This window comes from Macaca thibetana, chromosome 6 (genome assembly GCF_024542745.1).
Source record: "Macaca thibetana thibetana isolate TM-01 chromosome 6, ASM2454274v1, whole genome shotgun sequence".
Taxonomy (NCBI): Eukaryota; Metazoa; Chordata; class Mammalia; order Primates; family Cercopithecidae; genus Macaca; species Macaca thibetana.
Genome location: NC_065583.1, coordinates 42,807,872 through 42,831,062, shown reverse-complemented (window position 1 = coordinate 42,831,062; position 23,191 = coordinate 42,807,872). Strand labels below are relative to the sequence as shown.

At 40.1% G+C, this 23,191-nt stretch overlaps 2 protein-coding genes across 5 annotated transcripts in view; one reads left to right on the top strand and one right to left on the bottom strand.

The window, feature by feature from the left end:
- The window catches only part of LOC126956106 (uncharacterized), a 589,638-nt gene that overhangs the window by 132,061 nt on the left and 434,386 nt on the right, over nucleotides 1–23,191 (bottom strand). The gene's annotated exons all lie outside the window — the stretch shown is intronic.
- CTNNA1 (catenin alpha 1) overlaps nucleotides 1–23,191 on the top strand; it is a 177,745-nt gene that overhangs the window by 122,362 nt on the left and 32,192 nt on the right. For 3 of the 4 annotated variants that reach the window (XM_050794981.1, XM_050794982.1, XM_050794983.1), the window contains 2 exons: nucleotides 7,132–7,212; nucleotides 8,399–8,551. In XM_050794981.1, the coding sequence (XP_050650938.1) occupies nucleotides 7,132–7,212; nucleotides 8,399–8,551 (234 nt within the window). Of the gene's footprint in view, nucleotides 1–2,011; nucleotides 2,027–7,131; nucleotides 7,213–8,398; nucleotides 8,552–23,191 lie in introns of those variants that run through there. The other variant, XM_050794984.1, reaches the window with a different exon arrangement.

Genomic DNA, 23,191 nt, shown 5'->3' with positions numbered 1-23,191 from the left:
TGAGCTAAGATGGAGCCACTGCACTGCAGCCTGGGTGACAGAGTGAGACTCTGTCTTAAAAAAAAAAAAAAAAAAGCCATTTTTGGGGTGGAGGTCCTAGATTTTGTGGGTCTTATGTCCTCTGCTAAGAACCTTTTAAGGTGTTAACTGGCAGCCACATACTTAGGCCTATGCTGTAGCCAGACTTGTATTAGGGTAAGTGGGTTTTACTAGCCTGTCTTTTTTTGAAGGAGAAGGGAATCTTTCAATAGTAGAATGTCTACATTAGACTACCAGAATCTCCATTTCTGCCTGGATCCTTGTCTCCATCCCTGCCTTCTGTTGATTTTATTTTATTTTGTGTGTGTGTGTGTGTGTGTGTGTGTTTTCAGACAGTGTCTTTGCTCTTTCACCCAGGCTGGAGTGCAGAGGCATGATCATAGCTCACTGTAACCTTGAGCTCCTGGTTCAAGTGATCCTCCAGAGTAGCTAGGACTATAGGCACATGCCACCATACCCAGCTAATTAAAATAATTTTTTTTTTTTTGGAGAGATGGGGTCTTACTGTGTTGCCTAGGCTGGTCTCGAACTCCTGGCTTCAAGAGATCCTCTCACCTTGGCCTCCCAAAATTTCCGGGATTACAGGTGTCAGCCACCATGCCAGCTGATTTTGATGTTTAAAGTCCTTTTGTTATCTTGTTAGTAAACACAACTGAGAAAGCAGTAGAAAGGGATTCTGGTTACACTAACAATAGTAAGTGGCGTTTCTTTGGATGCACCTTACACATTTTGGGACACACCCTTCTAGTTTTGGATCCATGTGCAGTTGTTGCTGTTGGGGAAGTTTCAGGGTCAGAATCATGTGACGACCTGCTTCCCTTGTATTTTGTGCCCAGGGCTAGATAATTCAGCCAGAAATCTTGGAGCAGTGCACCTAAGTTGGGCATTAGGTTATGGAAGATCTTCCATAGGAGTTTGGACAGATGAACATTTATACTATGAAGATGTTTTATTTCTGCTATTATAGACATCAAAACAAAAATAACAGAAGTTGTCTTGAAGTTTTTGTGTTTGTTCGTTTGTTTTTGAGACAAGGTCTCACTGTGTTGCCCAGATTGGAGTGCACTGGCATAATTGTGGCTTACTGCAGCCTTGACCTCCCAGACTCCATTGATCTCCCTCTTTAGCCTCCCAGATAGCTGGTACTACAGGTGCGTACCACCATGCCTGGCTAATTTTTTGTGGAGACAGGGTTTCATCGTGTTGCCTAGGCTGGTCTTGAACTCCTGGGCTGAAGCTCTCCTCCCACCTCAGCCTTCCAGAAATCGTTGGGATTACAGGCATGAGCCACCATGCCCAGCCCATCTTGAAGTGTTGGTTTAAAGCATAGACTGAAATTTTTATGGCAACCCCCCCTTTTTAAAACTCTTCTTCTGCTAGTGGCTTCATTGTGTTCATGTTTCCCCTCTCCTCTCTGTGTAGCATGCTTTATCATTTATTCTGAAATACATAGCCAAGTTTGGGGTTGTCCTTCCTTTCTCCTCTCTACATTTCTGAGTAGCTTTTGATGTTGATGTATTTCCTCTTACCTGCATAGATGGCCCAAGGGGCTATACAAAGCTCTTTGCACAGGATAAAATTACAAGGTGAGATACCCATTCATACTTACTTGAAGAATCGTTCAATATTAGTGGGCTCTCTGACCCAGTTTTCTAAATTTAAGGGGTTAGTTTGCATGTTTGTTGGCTAGATGCTAGCACTTTTGGTTGATGAAGCTTGGAAACCATCATCTGAGAACCCTCTTAATAGGTTCTGGGCTGGAGGGGCAGTGACAAGTGATATGGCAAGGAAAAAAAAAGTTGAATATGTGATATTGTTAATGCAAAGAAAATTCATAAAAATTTGGCCCAAAGAGAACAAGATCATTTCTTACCTGTAAGGTTTTATAGCCGCATGTCAGCATTCCATCTGCAGTTGAGATGTTGATTCCTCCTTGTATTGCACATTGCTGAAAGGTGCTTCCTGAGGCTGAAGGGGAAGCAGTGAGGTAAGACTGTCCTCCTCGAGAGCTCGTCTTGATACTTGTTGTGTTCGTCTGTGTATGTCTGCAGTGTCTGTTCTGCTCTTTGTAATTTAAGCAGAGGCACTCTTTGAAAAGAATTTAGGAATGCAGGACTATATAATCATTGTATTCTAAGATTGATCTACTGTTGAGCTTTGCATAAAGCACTCCCAGCAACTCTTGTTACAGGTTCAGCTTAGGCAGAGCCCACCAGCCATTTATGGGCCGGGTAGAACAACCAAGGTCAGATTGCTTCTCCTGTTATTTATTAAATGTATGTTGTACGACACTGTTTCCCAGCCCACAGCAGGCCTTTTAGCCCTACTCATGAAGACATGTATCGACTCCCTAAAAGATGCTAGTTTCCCTTAGTTTTCAAACATTTTTCTTGATATTCTCTTTAAAGTTCTCTTTCCTCTCAGAAACCTTCTTGGTTGTGAGCAACAGCTTGGTTATCACTTCCTTTCTCAAGATCTTCATCTCTTGCTTTATTGAAGGTCTGTACTGTATGGATGACAGCCCCAGTTCTCTTTTGTGCAGAGGTGAAGATCCTGCACAATTCTTTCCATTCTTTATTGTCTGGGGTAGAAGAAGCTTCAGATGCTCATTCTTACTTGGTCTTGTAAAATGCCATAATTCATTGTTTGTTGTTGTTGTTTAATTTTCTAATGGCTGAGGAGGTATTTTATCTAACTAATGAGATCATTCTGTTAAACTAATCAGACCTCACTGTTTGTTACCTTTTTAAACAGTCCTTAAATGTTAAGGGTTAAAACACTGTATTTTACCCTCCTCTACCCACCTCAGGCTTACTCTAGATTGAAATGAGGATAGAAAGCAGAGGTTTATTTGAAGTCTTATATTTTAACTAGTGACAAGGAAGCAGAGACTGATGACTTGCCACATAGATTACACATGAAGTCCTATGTTTTTTAAACATGTCACTAATTGGTTATTGATTTCTCATTTCATTCATGTCCAGTGGGAGACAGACAAGTCAACAGGTAATTATCCTAAGGTATGATCTTTGAGAGGAAACATGAGGTGGTGTGGGAGCATTCTGTGGGGACACTGAACTTGAACTTAGGGCTGAGGTTGGCCAGTGGAAGCTTCCACAAGGAAGTAGTATCTCATCTGAACGATGGGTAGGAGTTGGAAGGAGGGGAGAAGAGTATTTTAGGTAGGTGAGAGAGAGCACAGCATGTCTGAAGAACAAAAATGTATGTGGGTAGGTCAGCATGGAAGATGGCAGAGTGACCATAGGTTCATTAAAGCAGTAGGAATGACCAGGTTCCCTAGGGAGAATGTGTAGAATAAGAAGAAAAGAAAGCCTTTGTTTGGCGGAAGAAATTATGTGGATCTTTCAATTTAGAGCCCTTTTTCTCTAAGAAATACGGTGGAATGATACTTGTTTCTTGCAGTCAGTTTGAGTAGCTTTTTTGTAGGTTCACCTGCAAACTTTTGCCTTTTCATTTAGGGACTAAAATGTGCCTTGAGATGCCACCAGCAATGCCAGGAACATATTTCATCCCTTCCAGACTAACAAGGGTTGGAGTAAAAAGTTTCCTCACTACTTCCAGAAATAGTTATATGCTACAGGGTTGCTTTTCCTAAGGCTATGTTTGAGTAACTTAATTTTTGTCCAGTTAATGCTAGAAATAAAAAAATCATAACTTTAATCTCAAAAGAAGAATCTTGTTTTTGTTTGTTTGTTTGTTTTTTGAGATGGAGTCTCGCTCTGTCACCCAGGCTGGAGTGCAGTGGTGCAATCTCGGCTCACTGCAACCTCGGCCTCCTGGGTTCAAGGGATTCTCCTGTCTCAGTCTCCCAAGTAGCTGGGATTACAGGCACACGCCACCACGCCTGGCTGATTTTTTAATTTTGTAATTTTAGTAGAGACGAGATTTCAGCATATTGGTCAGGCTGAAACCAAAGGTTTGAGCTTTGAGGCCAAAGGTCTCAAAAATCCTGACTTCAGGCGATCCACCCACCTCAGCCTCCCAAAGTGCTAGGATTACAGGCGTGAGCCACCGCGCCTGGCAGAATCTTGTTTTAAGATGAGCAAGCTTTATATTTTCCTCAAGCTCAGTGTTAAGGTTGTGAGTGTGTCTGTGTGTACTCATCTCTATTACATTTTAAATGATTGGTACCCTAAACTTGCTATTTGGACTGTATTTTTCTAAAATTATGCTGTGATTTTAAAATAGTCTGTCTAGTATAACTTAAAGGGCTTAGTAAATAACTGCTCCTAAACTGCCCCCCTTCTGATTAATGAGGCATAAACCTCTATTTCCTGCAATAACAAGAAAGACAAATTGATTTTTTGGGTAGTTTGACAAAGACAGAATTAACAGATTCATGGTGTGGGTTGCATTGCATCTTAAAGTGAATTTTGCTGTGTGACTGTAATTCTTTCAAAAGTCAAGTTCAAGGATTTGGTTTTACATAACTTGAACAGTAAATCTTTTTACTCAAATTGAGAAAATTCCTGGGCTTTTTAGGTTGTAGGGGATTGGGCTTTCATGAAGTCTACATGCTCAACCTTTGGCTTTCAGATTCTAAGTGTTTTCCAGAACAAATGATCTATTAGAAACACCAGAAAAATGTGGCTGGGAACAATGGCAAACTTTACAGGGTTTATTTAGAGAAATTTTCTTGAAGTGAGTGCTTGAGTATCTTAAGGAATATGCTGAGACTTTCCTGATTAAAGCATTAATTGTGAAGTCAGTTTGATTGTGATTCAGTTTTAGCTACCTTTATCTTAGATTCTGGTATTTTGAGCTTTAAGATTGTGAGTAAATAATTGCACGTCTCAAGCTGACTAATGTCAACAAGAAAGAGTCAAACTCTGTAGAATGTTTGAAGAAATAAATATTCTAGGGCCCAATATGAGTGGCCAAGGCCCAAGGCACAGTCTCAAGAACGTATTCCCAAGGTGGTTGGGTCATACCTTGACTTTTTATAGGTAGACAGCAGTCAATACATGTAAGGTGTACATTGGTTTGGTCCTGAAAGCCTGGACAGTTTGAAAGGATTGGAGGGGGGCTTCCAGGTCATAGGTGGATTCAAAGATTTCCTGATGGCAGTTGGTTGAAAGGATTAAGCTCTCCCTGAAGAGCTGAAGTCAGCAGAAAGAAATGTTTGTAGTTAAGATAGATGGGGGTGGGAAGCCAAGGTTCTTGTTATGTAGATGAAGCCTCCAGGTAGTAGACTTCAGATATTAGATGGCAAATCAGATGCCTTTTATCAGATCCTAAAAGGTGCCAGACTCTTAGTTAAATTTCTCCTAAATCAGGAAAAAACCTAGAAGGGAAGGAAATTCTCTGCAGAATGTAGATTTTCCCCAAAAGTGACCAATTTGCAGGGCCATTTCAAAATATTAATATTTCAGAGAAATACATTTTGGGGTTAACAGTTGGATTTCTTTCAGGACCTGCTATCTGCCATGTGATGTTATACTAGAGTCCGGTTGGAATTTGGTACCTTATTGCTACAAATAATCTGCTTTCTCAGTCTTAGATTTCTGTTTTAATGTTAGTGCTGGTCAGTTGTGCCTGAATTCCAAAGGAAGGAGAGTATAATGAGGCACATCCGACTCCCTCCTTCCCATGATGGCCTAAACTAGTTTTTCAAGTTTACTTTGGAATGCCCTGGCTGAGAAGGGGGTCCATTCAGTTGGTTGATTGACATTCATGGCCCTGAATAAATCAGTTTATTCCTGCAGGTAGAAATCTTCCTATTTGAATGAGTTTTTGTTGAGACCTCTCCTCCCCATCAATATTAATGGAATACTTAATTTTATTGGCAGTACAAGAGTGCTGGGGGGAACGGGTTAAGGAATGAGACCATAACCAGATTTGATAGTGACCATATCAGTTTTACTTATATTTAAACTCTTACTGTTCCCTGTTGTCTCCTTTCTGCCCTTTGCTAAATAACCTATATCCGTCAATATTTCTAACAGTCTACAGAGAGATAGGTGGCATTTTCCCCAATTGACAGGTAAGGGATAAGACATAAAGTGAATAACAAATGTCCATTAAAGGCACTTAGTAAACAGATCTCCCCATTCCTAACCATTCATCTGCTCTACTGGCTTATGTACTAAGAGCATACCCATATCAAAATGTCTTGAGGGCATCCAGAGGGGGAACAGTGGGCTCAATTCCTTTGTTCATTTGTATCTCTCCTGTGATTTACTGACATGTTTTTCAGAAAGAACCATGTTTGTTTTGTGAAAACAAGCTTTAATATACTTTATATATACTTTATAGTTTAACCTACATGATGTAGGTATTTCCAGGGACACAACAATCTCCACCTGGGATTTAAAAAAAGACTTTTGTCCCTTTTCTTTCAACTGCTGTCTATTTTATTCCATTTGATTCTGCTTAGAATGTTACCCTGGCAAATCTCGACTCAACACCTTGACCTCTGAAGAAATGCTGTTTTACATACTACTTCAAGAGTGACTAGTAGGTTCTTTTCTGTGCAATATAACTGCATTAAAGCTTAGCCTAGGATTTTAAAAAAATAACCAAAGTAATCCCACAAAGCATTATGATTTGAGCTGCATAATAAACATTATTAGCTCTGACCTATCAGGTACATCTTAGTTTTTAAATGTGTTGTTTCACATTGTTTCAGTGCCAGGTCTCATTTTTCACATCTTGACATTCTTCAAATCTCAAGAGTTCATCAAAATCAGGTGTACCCTGTTCTTGCTGCAGTTCAAGGAGAGCTGCTTCATTAATAAAATTGGTGTATGCTGAACCTTGAGTAAAAATATAAATTTAATTTTTAAAAGCCAAACTTTAAGCAAAGCTCTTTGTCTCTTGGCTTCTCTTATTTTGGCAAAACTCCCTTAATTCCAATCATCAGATAATGTGGAGCCCAAGAATAAAAAATAAAAAGGTTGGGTTTTTATGAATAAAGCCACATATCACCCCTCTGCTCCCCAGTATTTTCCGACTTTGGGTTTAAGAAGTTGTACTGTTTTTTCAATGTTGACATGAGCACAAATGGCTATAGGCTGTCATTAGGTTTCTGTGTAAATGAATAAAATGCTCATCTCTTTTCCTTTTATCCAGGCTGGACGTAAAGAAAGAAGTGATGCACTCAATTCTGCAATAGATAAAATGACCAAGAAGACCAGGGACTTGCGTAGACAGGTAATCTGGATGAAAGTGCTGATTGTTTTTCTAAGTTCTCAATTTTGTAGTTTTGATTAAAATCCTAATAAGCACTGGCCTTATATTCTTTTATTGAGAGAAAGGATGGATTTTCACAAGAAAGGGCCTATCTTTGTTTTGTTGCTAATATGCTTCTTAATGGCTAATCAGATTTCATGAAGACATGGAGTAATACAGTCTCACTGTGTTGGACTGAATAAGTTAGCTCTAGTGTGAAAGGCATGTACAGGTAGGAAAATAAATTTAAAATGACTTGGCGACCTGTGAAAATAATCCTGAAGGATCTTATTGTATTGGCTATGTACAATAGAGACAGAAATTTCAGTTATTTATTTGACTTGCTCTATGCTCATTACACACTTGCAGTTCCCTTAGATCCTGGTGAAGTGTTTTCAGTTCCAAATATGGTAGGTATAGAGATATTTGAGGTGCTGAATTTTCTGAGTTAGTAAATAGAGAATAGATAAATCGAGCCTTTTAATGATAAATGACCCCATTAACATTTTGGAGTCAAATTGAGTTTTAGTCTTTAAAGAGGTTAGGGTTGATTTTATAAAATAATGTATTAAGACTTAAGTTGTAATACAATTTTTAAGAGATAATAGATAGATATTTTATTGCTTATGTCTGATATAAAACAAAATTAAAGATAGAATATATCTTTATTCAGTTTCCTTTTGGTGAAGCAGTATCAGAAATGGTTATAAAGAGAACCTTAAGTTTTAAGGTTCGTAGTGTGTGAATCTTTCAGATAAACCAGATAGCTCCTTTTTCTCTCTTCTCTTTTTATTTAGCCAATTAGGCTAATTACATATATTCCAAGGCTATGTGCCAGTTCAACCCAGAGCTGCTTTCTGTTCAGCTTTTGTATTATTTAAGTTGTAAGCCTTAGTTTTGTAATTCCCAAGAAAAAAGGATATATTGTCTTAAAAACTGAGATTCTGTTGCTGAAATGCTGTAACTACAGTAATGTAAACCATTGTCTCCACGATCATATGTTTCCTGTGTTGCAGATTACGTAACTGTATGGCTTACATGAGGGGTCCTCATGTAAGTGCAGCCAGTCTACCATAAACTTTATTAAAGTCTACAACAGAATAAAAAGCAATCTATTTAATACCTTTTTGGTAGAAATAAAATCAAATTTTTACAATTTAATTATTAGCTCCGCAAAGCTGTCATGGACCACGTTTCAGATTCTTTCTTGGAAACCAATGTTCCACTTTTGGTATTGATTGAAGCTGCAAAGAATGGAAATGAGAAAGAAGTTAAGGAGTATGCCCAAGTTTTCCGTGAACATGCCAACAAATTGATTGAGGTAGGTGAATTAGCAGTTTCATTGATGTGTAGGCAACTTGGTGAAATGTGGTGAGTTTTAATCACATTATTTAATTAGCTAAAATTTGTAAGGGCTCACTTAACATACAACACGTATGAGATGATAGTCTTTCATTATCACTTAACATCTAGGGAAAACTACCATTTTGGTCACTTTACATTAATTATGTACATTATTAAATATTAACAGTTCCTATCCTGGAAGCCTAACATCTCCACTTAATGCAAATAAAGGTAAATCATGACATGACTAGACTCAAAAGATAGTATAGAAAGCAGCAGTGCCTGAGAGCCAGAGCTCAGGAACCATACTGCCTGCGCTTGCATCCTGACAAGTTAACCTAACCTTCCTCAATTTCCATTTCTTGTCTGTAAAATTAGGACACTAATAATATCTGTCTTGGGATTATTTCGAGGACCTAAATAGATGATGTATGTCAAATGCTTAGCTTTATGCCTGAGACACAGACTCAGGCATAAAGTGGAAAAACTGAGCCCTGACATGGGGCTAATTAGTTATATTTGCTTGGTAGAAATCTGTATGTAAGTGGTTGGTTTGTAGGGTGGCAAGAAGAAAGTGAATTGTGACTTAATTCCCAGGTAAGTTAGGCTTACTTCTCCTTTTGCTAACTGATATTATGTTACTTAATTTATTCGTTATTGCTGTGTTTTGGAAATGGGATGCAAAATAAGCATGTATTCAAGTTACTTGATTTTATAATCTTAATGCAGAATATCTAATACTTCATAAAGATATTCCATAGACCATATGGTAAGCTGGTCATTGTGTAAAAACAGAAAATGGGACCTTATGTAAAATGTGTGTCTTGTACTTTTGGATTTATAGTGATACTAGGCCATGTTTTGTTTTGTTTTTGTTTGTTTGTTTTAAAACTGAGTGTTGCTCTGTTGCCCAGGCTGGAGTGCAGTCATGCAGTCTCAGCTCATTGCAATCTCTGCCTCCTGGGTTCAAGCGATTCTCCTGCTTCAACCTCCTGAGTAGCTGGAATTACAGGCACCCACCACCACGCCCGGCTAATTTTTTTGTATTTTTTTTTAGTAGAGATGGGGCTGGTCTCAAACTCCTGACCTCAAGTGATCTGCCCACCTCAGCCTCCCAAAGCGCTGGGATTATAGGTGTGAGCTACTGTGCCTGGCTAGGCCGTGTTAATACCATAAAAATTTTCCAAGGAAAACATCAGTAATCACATCGTGCATTACTAATTTTATGTGGTTTTCTTTGAACATTAATTTAAGTGTTATTCTGACCTGAATTCATTATGTACAGAATACATAGGTCAGTCTTCTATTTAAGTTAATGATTCTGGCATTTGAAACTAAAATTAGAAGACTTCGATTTTGTTGTCTCCATTTAGCATAATCTTGTTCACAATAGTCACATGACAGCATGAGGTGTAACTTCCAGATACACAAAGATTGCGCTCAGGAAGCCAGTGTCCTATAGTTAGCATATGTATTAGAAAGTTCTTCCGCATGGTAGGAAGCAAGGATGCTGCCAGCCCAAGGCCTTGGGTACCAGCGTGGTAAAGGGCTCAGTGTGGCAGCAGAAGAGAGGGCAGTCCTTGTCTGTGTTGGAGCATCCTTTATTAGGGCCAGCTGCATCATCCTCGGCCTCTCCAGCCTAAGAGAGCTGACATTTGCTGAGTGTCTACTGTGTATCAGCTATGTGCAAGTACAGTGTACTTCCCACAACATTTCTCAGGTAAGGAAACAGGCTTAGAGAGGTTAAGTAAGTTGCCTAAGTTCACCTGGCTTACATCCCTCCAATAATGAGCACTGTGCACTCAAAGCTCACTGGCTTAGTGGACAGCCTAACACCCCACTGAAGCATTGAGTGGGCCAGGAAGTATTGGAGATCTTGCTCCAGGAACTTCTTTCAAGGTTATATATTTTGTTTTATTTCATTTAATTCTGAACACTACTAATCAAGGGCCCCCTAGAATTGAGAGTTTGGTGTTCCCCATCACAGCTCAGTTCTGACCCCTTTCTAACCTGTCTTCTCTCCACACCCCCACATACATTAACTATGCATTAAATGACACATGGCTTTTCATTGCTTGAGGCATAACCATAGGCTTTGTAGTCCCATTCTGCAAACAGTTAAATTACATATACGGTCATAGAGACAGAGGATGTATAATTGTGTATGTCCATGAAAAGGAAGTGAATTTTTAAAGTGTTGTAGAAGCCTCAAATTCCTGACTTATGGCAGAACTTTATTCTTCAGTGACAAGGCTTCTCCTCCCCACCACTTTTGTATTACAATGAAACACTTTGAACTAGTCAGTGACTTGTTTTAAGCAAAGGTAAAATATTTCATTGTGAGTGTTAGTTTCTTGACTGCTTCATTTCTTCTCATTCTCTTCTAACTGGATTAAATGTCTGCAGGCCAACTTTGGTTTTAAGGGCCATTTGCCATTTTCCCTGTGGTGTAAGGGAAGTAAGAGTGCTATATGAAAGCTGGGCAGGGCTGATGGTGATAAACCTCTGGCAAGAAAGGAGAGGACCAGACACTGCAGCCTCTGAGAAGTCTGTCAGATGTGTTTGGGTTGAGTGCTCCTCCTAAAATACGGCAATACAGTTCTGATGCTAATCACCAGAAGTTAGTGCAGACCCCGTAGGCTAAGGGCATGGTCCCCAATAAGATTGCCCTCACTTCACATGCCAGCTGCAAGTTCTGGGGTTCCCAGGCCACCTGTACTTCTGACCAGCCAGGTACCAATCTAAGGGGTTCCTATGACCCACCTCAGGTTCAGTAATTCACTAGAATAACTCGTAGAATATTTTATTATACAGGATACTAATCAGGACCAGCCAAATGAAGAGACATATAGGATGGAGTCTGGGAAGATCTCAAATATAGAGCTTCTGTGCCTCTCCCAATGCATCATCCTCTTGTCACATTGGTGTTTTCACCAACCAGAAGCTCCACTGAGTTTCAGTGTTCAGAGTTTTTATTGGGGTTTCATTGTGTAGGCATGATGATCCAATAATAATATGGTTGAACTCAATCTCCAGTCCCCTTCCCTCAAAGCCCCAGTCCTCTAATCACATGGTTGACCCCCTATCCTGAGGAATCTCCTTAGCATAAACTATCAGGGCTTGCCATGCATTAATAACATTCTTCATTACTACTGAAATTTCAAAGATACAGAGGTTTCCTCCCAGAAATCGAGGACAAAGACCAGACAAATTATATAATACCTCCCCATCTTAAAGGTATGTGGAATGCATGATTTTTAGGTAGCTTGATTACACAGGCCACCTTAGCATGCTGCAAAGTCATAAACACCACCTAGAAGAGGTAAGGCAGGGCAGGTTTGTTTCGATCCTTTTTATGGTCATTACCCAGTGATTTACCACTTGTCTTACTGGGTGCTCTTTGCTTTGAGCTTTCCTTTTCCCTGGAGATTGTCTTTTCTGAGTCAAGTTTTTTCTTCTCTGCAGGGAATCTGATTCCATCTCTGCACCAAAGTGAGTGGTCCTTTCTCATAGAATCATAGGTTCTTAGTATGGTGTGTAAATCCCTTTCACTTGTAATCTTTATTGTCAGGTAGTCTTTCTTGGATCCTTCAGCAGTGGTAAACTCTCCCTCCAGAGACAGCATATTTAACTGGTAGATTATCTGGCTGTTAGGAGAGGGGAGTCACAATCTCCTTTTTTTTTGGAGCCCCTCCTGTCCATATTCTTGCTGATTACACATATGTGAATTAGAGGTACTTTAAACATAAGATAAATGGCCTGGCACGGTGGCAGGATCATGCCTGTAATCGTCGCACTTTGAGAGGCTGAGGTGGGCAGATCACTTGAGGTCAGGAGTTCGAGGCCAGCCTGGCCAACATGGTGAGACCCCATCTCTGCCAAAAATACAAAAATTAGCTGGGCTTGGTGGCGGGTGCCTGCAATCCCAGCTACTCAGGAGGCAAGGCAGGATAATTGCTGGAACCCAGGAGGTGGAGGTTGCAGTCAACCGAGGTTGTGCCACTGCACTGGGCAAGAGTGAGACTCCGTCTCAAAAAAAATAAATAAAATAACAACCACAAAAACAAACAAAAAATCATAAGATACATACGTGAAGGGAAGGGAAAGTAAATCTTGGGACCCCCAAATCACTAAGCTAAAGGGAAAAGTCAATCTGGGAACTGCTTAAGGCAAACCTGCCTCCCATTTGCAAAGTCATTTCTCTGCTCGTGGGGATAAATGCATATCTGATTGATTGCTTCCTTTGGAAAGGGAATCAGAAACTCAAAAGAATGAAACTGTTTGTCTCTTATCTACCTATGACCTGGAAGCCCCTTCCCTACATCAAGTTGTCCAGTCTTTTAGACAGAACCAGTGTATATCTTACATATATTGATTGATGTCTCATGATTCCCTAAAATGTATAAAACCAATCTGTGCCCCAAGCACCTTGGGTACAGGACTTCCTGAGGCTGTGTCACAGGCGCATCCTTAACCTTGGCAAAGTAAACTTTCTAAATTGAGACCTATCTCAGATATTTTGGGTTGACACATACTTACATATTTTCAAGATGTGGTATAGAAAAAGAATATTAAATATGGAAAAAGAATATTAAATAGCTTATTTTTTTTTTGTTTTTTTTTTTGTTGTTGTTTTGTTGTTGTTGTTGTTTTTGAGACAGAGTCTTGCTCTGTCACCCAGGCTGGAGTGCAATGACGTGATCTCGGCTCATTGCAACCTCCGCCTCCCGCCTCCTGGTTTCCAGTGATTCTCTGCCTCAGCCTCTCAAGTTGCTAGGATTTACAGGTGCCTGCCATCACGCCTGGCTGTTTTTGTATTTTTAGAAGAGACAGGGTTTCAGCATGTTGACCAGGCTGGTCTTGAACTCCCAATCTCGATCAAGTGATTCGTCCTCCCAGAATGCTGGGATTACAGGCGTGAGCCACTGTGCCCAGCCCAGTAATAATTTTTTTTATATTGATTGTATGTTGAAATAATTTTTGGTACCTTTTTGCTTTTTTAATGTGCCTACTAAAAAATTTAAAAATTCAGGCCAAGCGCGGTGGCTTAAGCCTGTAATCCCAGCACTTTGGGAGGCTGAGGCAGGCAGATTGCCTGAGGTCAGGAGTTCGAGACCAGCCTTGCCAACATGGTGAAACCATCTGTACTAAGAATACAAAAATTAGCCGGGTGAGGTGTCAGATGCCTGTAATCCCAGCTACTTGGGAGGCTGAGGCAAGAGAATCACTTGAACCCGGTAGGCAGAGGTTGCAGTGAGCAGAGATCGCACCGCTGCCCTCTAGTCTGGGCGACAGAGAGAGACTCTGTCTCAAAATAAATAAATAAATAAAATAAAAATTAAAAATTCTTCTGTGGCTCTTATACTTTTGTTGATCCAGATAATTTCCCTGAGCCTTTCAGAGGCTCATTTTGTCCCAGCTCTCCTCTGAATGCCCTTCACTCAAGGCCAGCCCTCATGGAACACCTGCTCCAGGGTCTGGGGATGAGCGTAGAGCAGTGGAGGCTGTCATCATTCTGGAAGGAGACTGCCCAGTGTATCCCGGGAGTCCTTCAGCCTTTTGGGCAGCAGCCTCACTCTGTGATGCCCATTGAGCTCACAGTTGGTCAGAGTCCCTAGGCTTTCCCTACATAGGTGCTGCTGCTCAGTGTCATCATGTTCGTTCCTATCAGTGTGGATGCGGGTAGGTGTTTGGCTCTATGTATGGTTTTGAAACTCACCTAGTATATCACCTTCTTATATTCCATCTCATGTTCTATCCTATCAGGATTGCTGCTGCATTGTTCTACATATTATTGGCTGCCCCCTTCCATTTGTGTCCTTTCTTTAAAATAAAAAAAATACATATATATCTCCTTTCTCCTTTTATCCAACCTGATGTTTTATCTATCTATTTATTTATTTATTTATGAGACGGAGTCTCTCTCTGTCACCCAGGCTGGAATGCAGTGGTGCAATCTCGGCTCACTGCAACCTCCACCTCCCAGATTCAAGTGATTCTCCTGCCTCAGCCTCCTGAGTAGCTGGTATTACAGACACGTGCCACCACGCCCACCTAATTTTTGTATTTTTAGTAGAGATGGGGTTTCAACATGTTGGTCAGGCAGGTCTCGAATACCTGCCCACCTCAGCCTCCCAAAGTGCTGAGATTACAGGCATGAGCCACCGCTCCTGGCCTATTTTTTTTGTTGTTGTTTTTTGAGACAAAGTCTTCTTCTGTCACCTAGGCTGGAGTACAGTGGCGTGATCTCTGCTCACTGCAGCTTCCGCCTCACGGTTCCAGCGATTCTCCCTGCCTCAGCCTCCCGAGTAACTGGGATTACAGGCGCCCACCACCCTGCCTGGCTAATTTTTGTAGTTTTTTTAGTAGAGATGGGGTTTTGCCATGTTGGCCAGGCTGGTCTCAAAACTCCTGACCTCAGGTGATCCACCTGCCTCAGCCTCCCAGAGTGCTAGGATTACAGGTGTGAGCCACCACGCCTGGCCTCTGATGTTTTAAAAATGCTGCCTAAGATTAGGCATAAGATAGCACCTTTACTTTTCTTTTTTTCCTTTTTTTTTGAGACAAGAAGTCACTTTGTCACCCAGGCTGGTGGGCAATGACATAGTCACAGCTCACTGAAGCCTTGACCTCCCAAACTCAGATGATCCTCCCACCTCAGCCTCCTGAGTAGCTGGGACCACAGGTGCACCACCATGCCTCACTAATTTTTTTTTCATTTTTTGTAGAGATGGAGTTTCACCATGTTGTGCAGGCTATTCTCAAACTCAAGCGATCCTTCCACCTTGGTCTCCCAAAGTGCTGGGATTACAAGTGTGAGCCACTGTTCCTGGTCTACTTAGTTTCTGTGGCCTCCTCCCTAGTGTGCACTGCCATCTCTCACTGGGCTTCTGTAGCAGCCTCATAATTATTATTATTATTATTATTTTCTTGCACTAACCCTGTCCCTCCCCTGACCCACTCATCCTGTGGCGTCTAGGTAAGCCTGGGATAATATTGAAAAATCCAGATTCTCAACCATGGCCTATAAATTTCCCTGCCTACAACTGTCTTCAGTCCTGTGTCTTCCTTGCTGAATGACTTCTGCCATAGTTGACCAGTTTTCATCTTTGACCATACCTAAACATGTCACCACCTTTGCCCTCTACCCACGTGTCACTTCTGCAGAAAAACTTTCCTGGAACCCTCATTCCCTACATTTCATCCTCTAGCAGTGATTTCTTCATTCTGTCACCAGTTTTACATCCTTTGTAGCGCCTCTTACTATCTGAAACTATTGGATTTATTTTCTTATTTGTCTGGCCCCACCCCATACACCAAAAAGAATGTAAGTTGTCTGAGGACATGGGCCAAGAATACTACCTAGAACATAGTAGGTGCTCAACAACTACTAGATGAGGGAACCTATTGGTTCTCAAAGTTAATAAACATTAGAGTTGCCCAGGGGCTCAACATTCAGATTCCTGGGCTACCACCCAGCCCCCTCCCCGAGATTCTGATTCAGTGGACTGAAGACTGTACTTTGGAAATGCAGAGCTCTACATTATGACTGATCGTCAGTGTTAGTGGGCTTTGTCTTATTCTGAAGAATCTGTAACATTTGCACAAAAGAGCATCCTAATGCATCTTGCATATACACAATGCACACAAGAGGAATGAACTGGGAAAACTTATGGGATGTAGAGATGATGGGAAAAATTTGGAGATTTTTTTTGAAAAGGTTAACTGACATTGATTTGAGCAGTTTTTTGGGGGGATGGGAGTGGCTAGAATGAAGCTTTTGAAAACCTGTAGCAAACTTCCTATATTTGAGGGAGAAGAAAATTGTAACAAAATTCTTATAACAAGTATTTATAGATTTCTTAGTATGTCCTGGTCACAGTTTTGGACATTAGGAATATAGTAGCGAATACAACAAAAATCCCCACTCACATAAAGATTATCTTGTACTAAATATGTATTTTATATAGTGTATATATTTTTTATAATATAGTAGAAATTGTACTGAGGTGATATGTGAAAGTTGTCCATTTTATCAGCGTTTGAAATGGAAGTTGAACAAAAGCTGTTTCAGTAGCATGTTAATACATGACCAAAACAAATTAGGGGCAGATGTGTTGACTCTTGCTAACTTGGTTTTTGGAAATTTTATCTATTGCTTTAATAGAAATACTTTTCTCTTAGACCTAATAAAATAGTATAAAAAGGTTATGCTTTAATTTGGAGTTTCACATAAAGTTGCTTCAAATATATGAATAGTTCCTGAGTAGTAGTAGGGCTATCACCCACTCAGAAGTGGAAGTGTTTTATGATGCCTTGTATGCATATCACACTATGGAAATAGAACATTCGTTTCAATAATAAAAACCATATATTGACTATTGAGGTTTTATCAACAGAAGTAAATTCCTCTAGTCCCCCTGTGTATACACAGTGTCAGGGAGTCTGTGTGGTGCTGGCTGCCTGTTGGATCTTTATTATTTTTTGAGATGTGGTTCTTGCTTTTTTGCCCTTGCTGGTCTCGAACTCCTGGCCTCAAGATATCCTCCCTCCTCAGCCTCCCAAGTAGCTAGGACTACAGGCGCACATTACTGTGCCCATTTCTGGGTCCTTATTTTAATAAGAATCTTTCATGATTTCACTTAAAAGCAAACAGCAGAATATTCGCCATGAGACCTCTCTTAACTGTTATTTTCTGAGGGTCTGGCTGGGACCTGTGACTGCCTCATCATACTGCACTTGTCAATGGAATCTGGTAACTCCCTGCGTGGTGTTGAAGCCACTTCTCTTATGTGATGGGTGCATAGATGTTGTGTATCCTCAAGGCCAGTGAGTAGGGGGAGCAGGAGCCAGAGGGCCAGTATTGGTGGGCTGGATGGCTCTTCCCTTTACCATTTTCTTCTGTTCTGGAGTGTAGCATAGCATTGAGGGCATTTCTTTCATCTGTTTATAAAACAGCATGGCCTTTCAAGGCCGTGGTAAGGATAACACCTTTTATACTCGCCCCTTTCTCCCCTATCAAGTTAATGATTTCTTTATGTTGCTCTTCAATTTAAAGCGTACTGAGGTGAAGAATTTATTTGCTGTCAGAAATATTAACCTTTTCGTCAATAACACAGTACCCATGTGTCCTTTTTAATTGCTTCATTCCTTGCCTTCCTCCTTTGGCTATGAGCAGCTTAAACAGCTAAAGAGCATTGTTTTGCCTTTTATTTTGCTCTCTTCTGAGTACATTTTCAATTTTGTAAATTGAGAGAGTGGCATAGGGAAAATGCCATTAATGAAATCCTATAAAAATGATATATTATTCATGTGATATATACAACTGATTGTGTTTCATCTTTTCCCCATTGCTACCAGTAACTTCAGTCCAAAATCCTTTCCCCTCAGCTCCAGACCTTGTATTAAAATGTGGCTGTTATTATAATGAATTTGCTACAATAAGATTCCATTCCATGGACTACCTTGTGAATTAAGAACCAAAAAGTGAATGTAACTGGCATGCTTTTGAGCTGTTACCTATACCTCTACCCCCACTGCCCAACACACACAGTATTTCCCATTATCTGGAACTTCATAGAGTATGGCTTTATTGGTTTGAAATGTATATTTTAACTGCAAATTGAATGATCTGCATTATACCTTTTATTCCATAGTATGCTGATAATGTGTGGTAAAGTGGCCTTGAAAAAGTCTCTGTAAGGAGCATTTGAATTAAACACTGATCTTACATGACTACCTGTGACATCTTGGGTATTTTCTCAGTGCTTCTATATGATACTGTAGGCTGATATTCTGGTAAAAAGTAAATTTTAAATGAAGCTTCAGTTTTCTCAGATTATGGAATGTTTTCATGAGAGAAGTTAGATGTCCTTGGGGAGAATGCTGACCTTGGATTCCAGAAGAATTCTAAGCATGCTAGCTTGATTTTTCTCATATTTTCAAAGGTTTGTAAGTTCAGACCCTTACTTTTGTTTGAGACAAAATTGTCTTACATGTACTATTTTTAACACTTTAACCAAAAATAAGCTTTTTGGGCTGAATTTAACTACCTCGTCAAATTCTGGGATGATCAAGCAAAGGCAGTTGGATGAACCTTCTTCTCAAGGGGCATTAGGATTCTTCTTTTTTCTTGGAACATTGATAGGCATGACTAAAGCAGCACTCTGCCCAACCTTTGCTCTTGATGCAGTTTGGATACAGCTTTTGATACAGTTTGGGTATTTGTCCCTGCCCAAATCTCATGTTGAATTGTAATCTCCAGGGACCTGGTGGGAGGTGTTTGCATCTGTCATAGCTGGTGCTGTCTTTGTGATAGTGAGTTTTTCTTACAAGATCTGGTCATTTAAAATTGTGCGGCACCTTCCTCCCCAGCCCCCCAACCCCTTCTTTTACTCTTCGTCTTACCATGTGATACGTCTGCTCCTGCCTTTGCCTTGCACCGTGATTGGAAACTTCCTGAGGTCTCCTCAGAAGCAGGTGCTACTGTGCTTTCTGTACAGCCTGCAGAACTGTGAGCCAATTAAACCTCTTTTCTTATAAATTACCCAATCCCAGGTATTTCTTTATAGCAATGCAAGAATGGCCTAATATAGCCTTCTTGTTTTCTCATCAGTAGAGCTGATGGATTAATGTTCAGACAGTACCTTTTCTAGCTTTACTTATAAATTATTCACACAGTTAGGTAGACTAGAAGTAGAGAACACTAAAAGTGGTTCATATAATACCATGTGAATGGAAATGATTACAAGATCATCTGAGTGGTGATCTGCACCACTGCACTCCAGCCTGTGTGACAGAATGAGACCCTGTCTCAAAAATAAAAAATTGTTATCCTAAAGCTTTACTACGACAAGTCTAGGGTGGATTTCTTCTTATTTGCCCCATTTGGAATTTGTCTTCCCAAGTCTGAAAATAATATTTCATCCCTTCTGAAAAACATTCAACCATTATCTCTTTCAGCATTGTCTTTCCCATCATTCTCTCTGTTCTTTCTTTGAAATTCTGGGTAAATAGTAGACTGTCTCAGTTTATCTTGCATATCTCTTAAATTCTTTTGTGGTTTTCACCTTTTCCATAAGATGAAAATATCTTGGTTTTTCTAAAGAATTTCTTCATTTTGACTTTCTAGGTTACTAATTCTCTTTTCAGTAGAGTTTAAGTCAATATTATTTTAAATTTCTGGAAGTGGTAGAAATTACTGCTTTTTTCTTGAACTTCTGGTTTTATCCTTTTCAAATCTGACTAAATATTTTTGAGTGTCTTTTTCCTTATCTGTACTCTTCTGTTAACATAAATATATTTTTAATATTGCATTTTCGATCATTTGAGTATATGCGTTATTATGGATCTGATTACACAGGCGGTGGTTTTGCTTATTCTTGCCCAAGATGGCTCATTTCCTTGTGTACATTCTGTGTTTGTTTTTTGTTTTTGTTTTTTTTTAATTTGTGAGTTCACATTCCTGGAGTTTTGTTGTGGGAATTCTTTGAGGCCTGTGCTTAGCTTACCTTCCTGGCATCTGTTCGGGCGTGTCATCAGCTAATTAGGAGAAAAGATATGATTCCCACGCCTTCTCAGCCGATGAAAAGTTGGAAAAGGTTGTTAGCGGTGACTAGAATTAGTATGGCAGTGAGGAAAATAAGGAGGTATTTGAAGAATTGGTTCAAAATGAGGTAAAATTTTCATTTATATTTGCTTCTGCCGTCTGCTTAGAGGTACTACTAATTCATAACCTCTTAAATGTAAAAGTTTTCTGAACCATATACATAACATAATTTCTATACCTAAACCCCTGCGGAGGGCCAGCTTTTGATTAGAGTTTGGAGTGGGGTATAGGGGCTTTTTCTTCTTTTCCTCCCTAAGCAAATGCTTAGACTGACAAATACCCTACTCTTTCCATGGTGACTTTCTTGATCACTCTTAGGGTTGATCACTTACTAGGGTTGTTGCCTTTTGCCTGTTCCAGCTCTGTGCAGTCTCTGATCTGAGTTATCTACCTTGAGAGGACCCTGGCCTTGGCCCATTAAAACCCAAGTTCTCATCATGAAATGGTACCTCCCTATAAAACCCCCCACCCACCGACCAGAGGAAACACTGTTTTGGGTGATTGCTTACTTCTCTGAAGTTCTCCTTTCTCTTTTCTAGCCTCTGAGAATTTCTCTTAATTTCTCACCTGCTTAGCTCTGCATTAAAAATTGAAAAAGCATTATTAAAGCATAATCTACATACCATAAAATTACTCATTTTCAGTGTACAATTCAGATTTTGTTAAGTTTACAGAACTGTGCAACCATCACCCCACAATCTAGTTGTAGAATTTTTCTATTATCCGTGCATACTTCATTTTTCAGGATTGTAAGATATCTTGTTTCTCTTGATAAGATCACCAACACCTTTAACACCTTTCCCTGGAAATTGGAAAGATGGGGGCTTATCATCATTTCCCCTGTGGGTTTGGAAGTAGTTGTTAAAAACTTATTGAGTGCCTCTGAAATGTTATGACCTGCATTTGGGACTTTTACTTTATGTACGACAAGTTTGTAAAAGTTGAGTTTTTGATTTTTTTGTTATTTTTGACTTTCAGGCATTCAGACCATTTTAAAGAAGAAAACTTGGGTGCTAGCTTGGCCCAGGGGAAGAGATGTATGTTTTGAGCTCTGTTCCTTTGGGCTGCTGCTGCATTGGTGGGTCATTATGTAGACTTAAAAGCTCCCTGTCCCACATCTCTTCTCACTTGCTTATTCCTACAACAGGTATAAGCTGTTATGAGTCGGTCATTAATTTACTATCTAGAACAAAAAGAAATCTTATCTTGTCTTCCTACAAACATTCCAGGATAAGAGGAACTCAGCCAAATAGGAACCCAGGAGCAGTTACTGAAGGAAGTGGGAAACAACTGTGTTGGACTTCAGTAAATCATAAATCTGTGTGTAATAGAGAAAAATAGTCATCATGGTTACAGAAGGAGCAAGATTGAAATAAAGTCATAATGGGATTTTTTCCTAAATGAAACTTCACTTAACAAATTTTATGTAAGTAAAGATCATCCATTGTGGAGTAAAGGTAGAGCCTTCCTAAAAGACTGAAAAAGTTGTCTGTCATGTACAGATGTCTAATCTGTTGATCTGACACAGCGGGGCTGTGAGTCATTTCCTCAACAGCTCAGATTTGAGCTTGGGTTTTCCTGAAACCAGCAAAACCCAAGGCCGATTGTTCGCATGTTTTCTGAAACCTGCTCTTCTGCAGGGTCCAAACTTCCACACAGTAGGCATAGATGGTATGAAAGAAGGCTACCTGATCTCAAATAAGTGGTTGTGGTGTCAGTCTTAGCCTACCTCTTCGAATAGTTGGAATCAGAGACATTTTAGTTGCTAATACAAGTAACTGTGGTAGCAAAGATAATAATTTATTTTCCTAACAAATCCAGAGATACTTCTCACTGTTCTACAAAGTCTTGGCTCTGCTGGGTTCTCTGTGGAAGTTAACTGCTCCAAGTGTTTTCCTTTTCCTTTTCTTTTTATTTATTTATTTTTTTGAGACAGAGTCTCACTCTGTTGTCCAGACTGGAGTGCAGTGGCACCATCTCATCTCACTTCAACCTCTGCCTCCCTTCAAGCAATTCTCATGCCTCAGCCTCCCAAGTAGCTGGAATTACAGGTGCACGCCACCAGGCTGGGCCAATTTTTTTATTTTTAGTAGAGGCATGGTTTCACTATGTGGCCAGGGCCTGGTATTACAAGCATGAGCCACCACACCTGGCCTCTTTCTTTTTTTGGGACAGGGTCTTGCAGTCATGGCTTGCTGCAGCTTGAACCTTCTGGGCTCAAGCTATTCTCCCAACTCAGCCTTCCAATTAGCTGGGACTATAGGTGCGTGCCACCACACCCAGCCAACTAAAAGTTTTTTAATGTATAGAGAGAGGGTCTTGCTATGTAGCCCAGACTGGTCACAAACTCCTAGCCTCAAGTGATCCTCTTGCCTTGGACTGTGAGCCACTGCACCCAGCTCAGAGTGTTTCTCATTCTAACCTCAGGATCTTCTTTAGTTTCATTGTTAATTGTTACCTCATTCTAGAGCCCCAGATTTTCCACAGAGGCATTTACGAAGCTCCTCTCCTCACCCTCTCCTTTCATTGTAGTCAGGCCTGACACTAGTATGTGAGGTTAGCCTCTCAGAGAGCTGTGGTCATGATGTTGCATTTGCACATTTGTCATTGTTAGAAGTGAGTAGCCCTGTCCCTGGGGGGTGAATTGAAGCTCATTCATCTGGAGAAGACTGTTAGTGACAGGCACTCCTTCCTCCTCCCAGGCCTCCTGAAATAGGCAGTGTGCTCTTATAGAACATTACTGCTTCAACAGTACACCAGAAATATTTTAAAGAACAATAAAGAACAAGTCTTCCATAACCTTTGTTTTGTTAGTGTTTGTAATCATGAAACAGAAAAGATGGTTTAAATAAATCAGCCATTTCAGCCTTAGCCACACACTACCCTCATGTGTCTGATGTAGAGAGTACTTATATAATCTTTTGCTTCTTTTTTTAAAATCTTTTGCTCTTAATTTAAATATTTTTCTGAGTTTTAAGGATTCATAAGATTGAGAATATAGATTGAAAT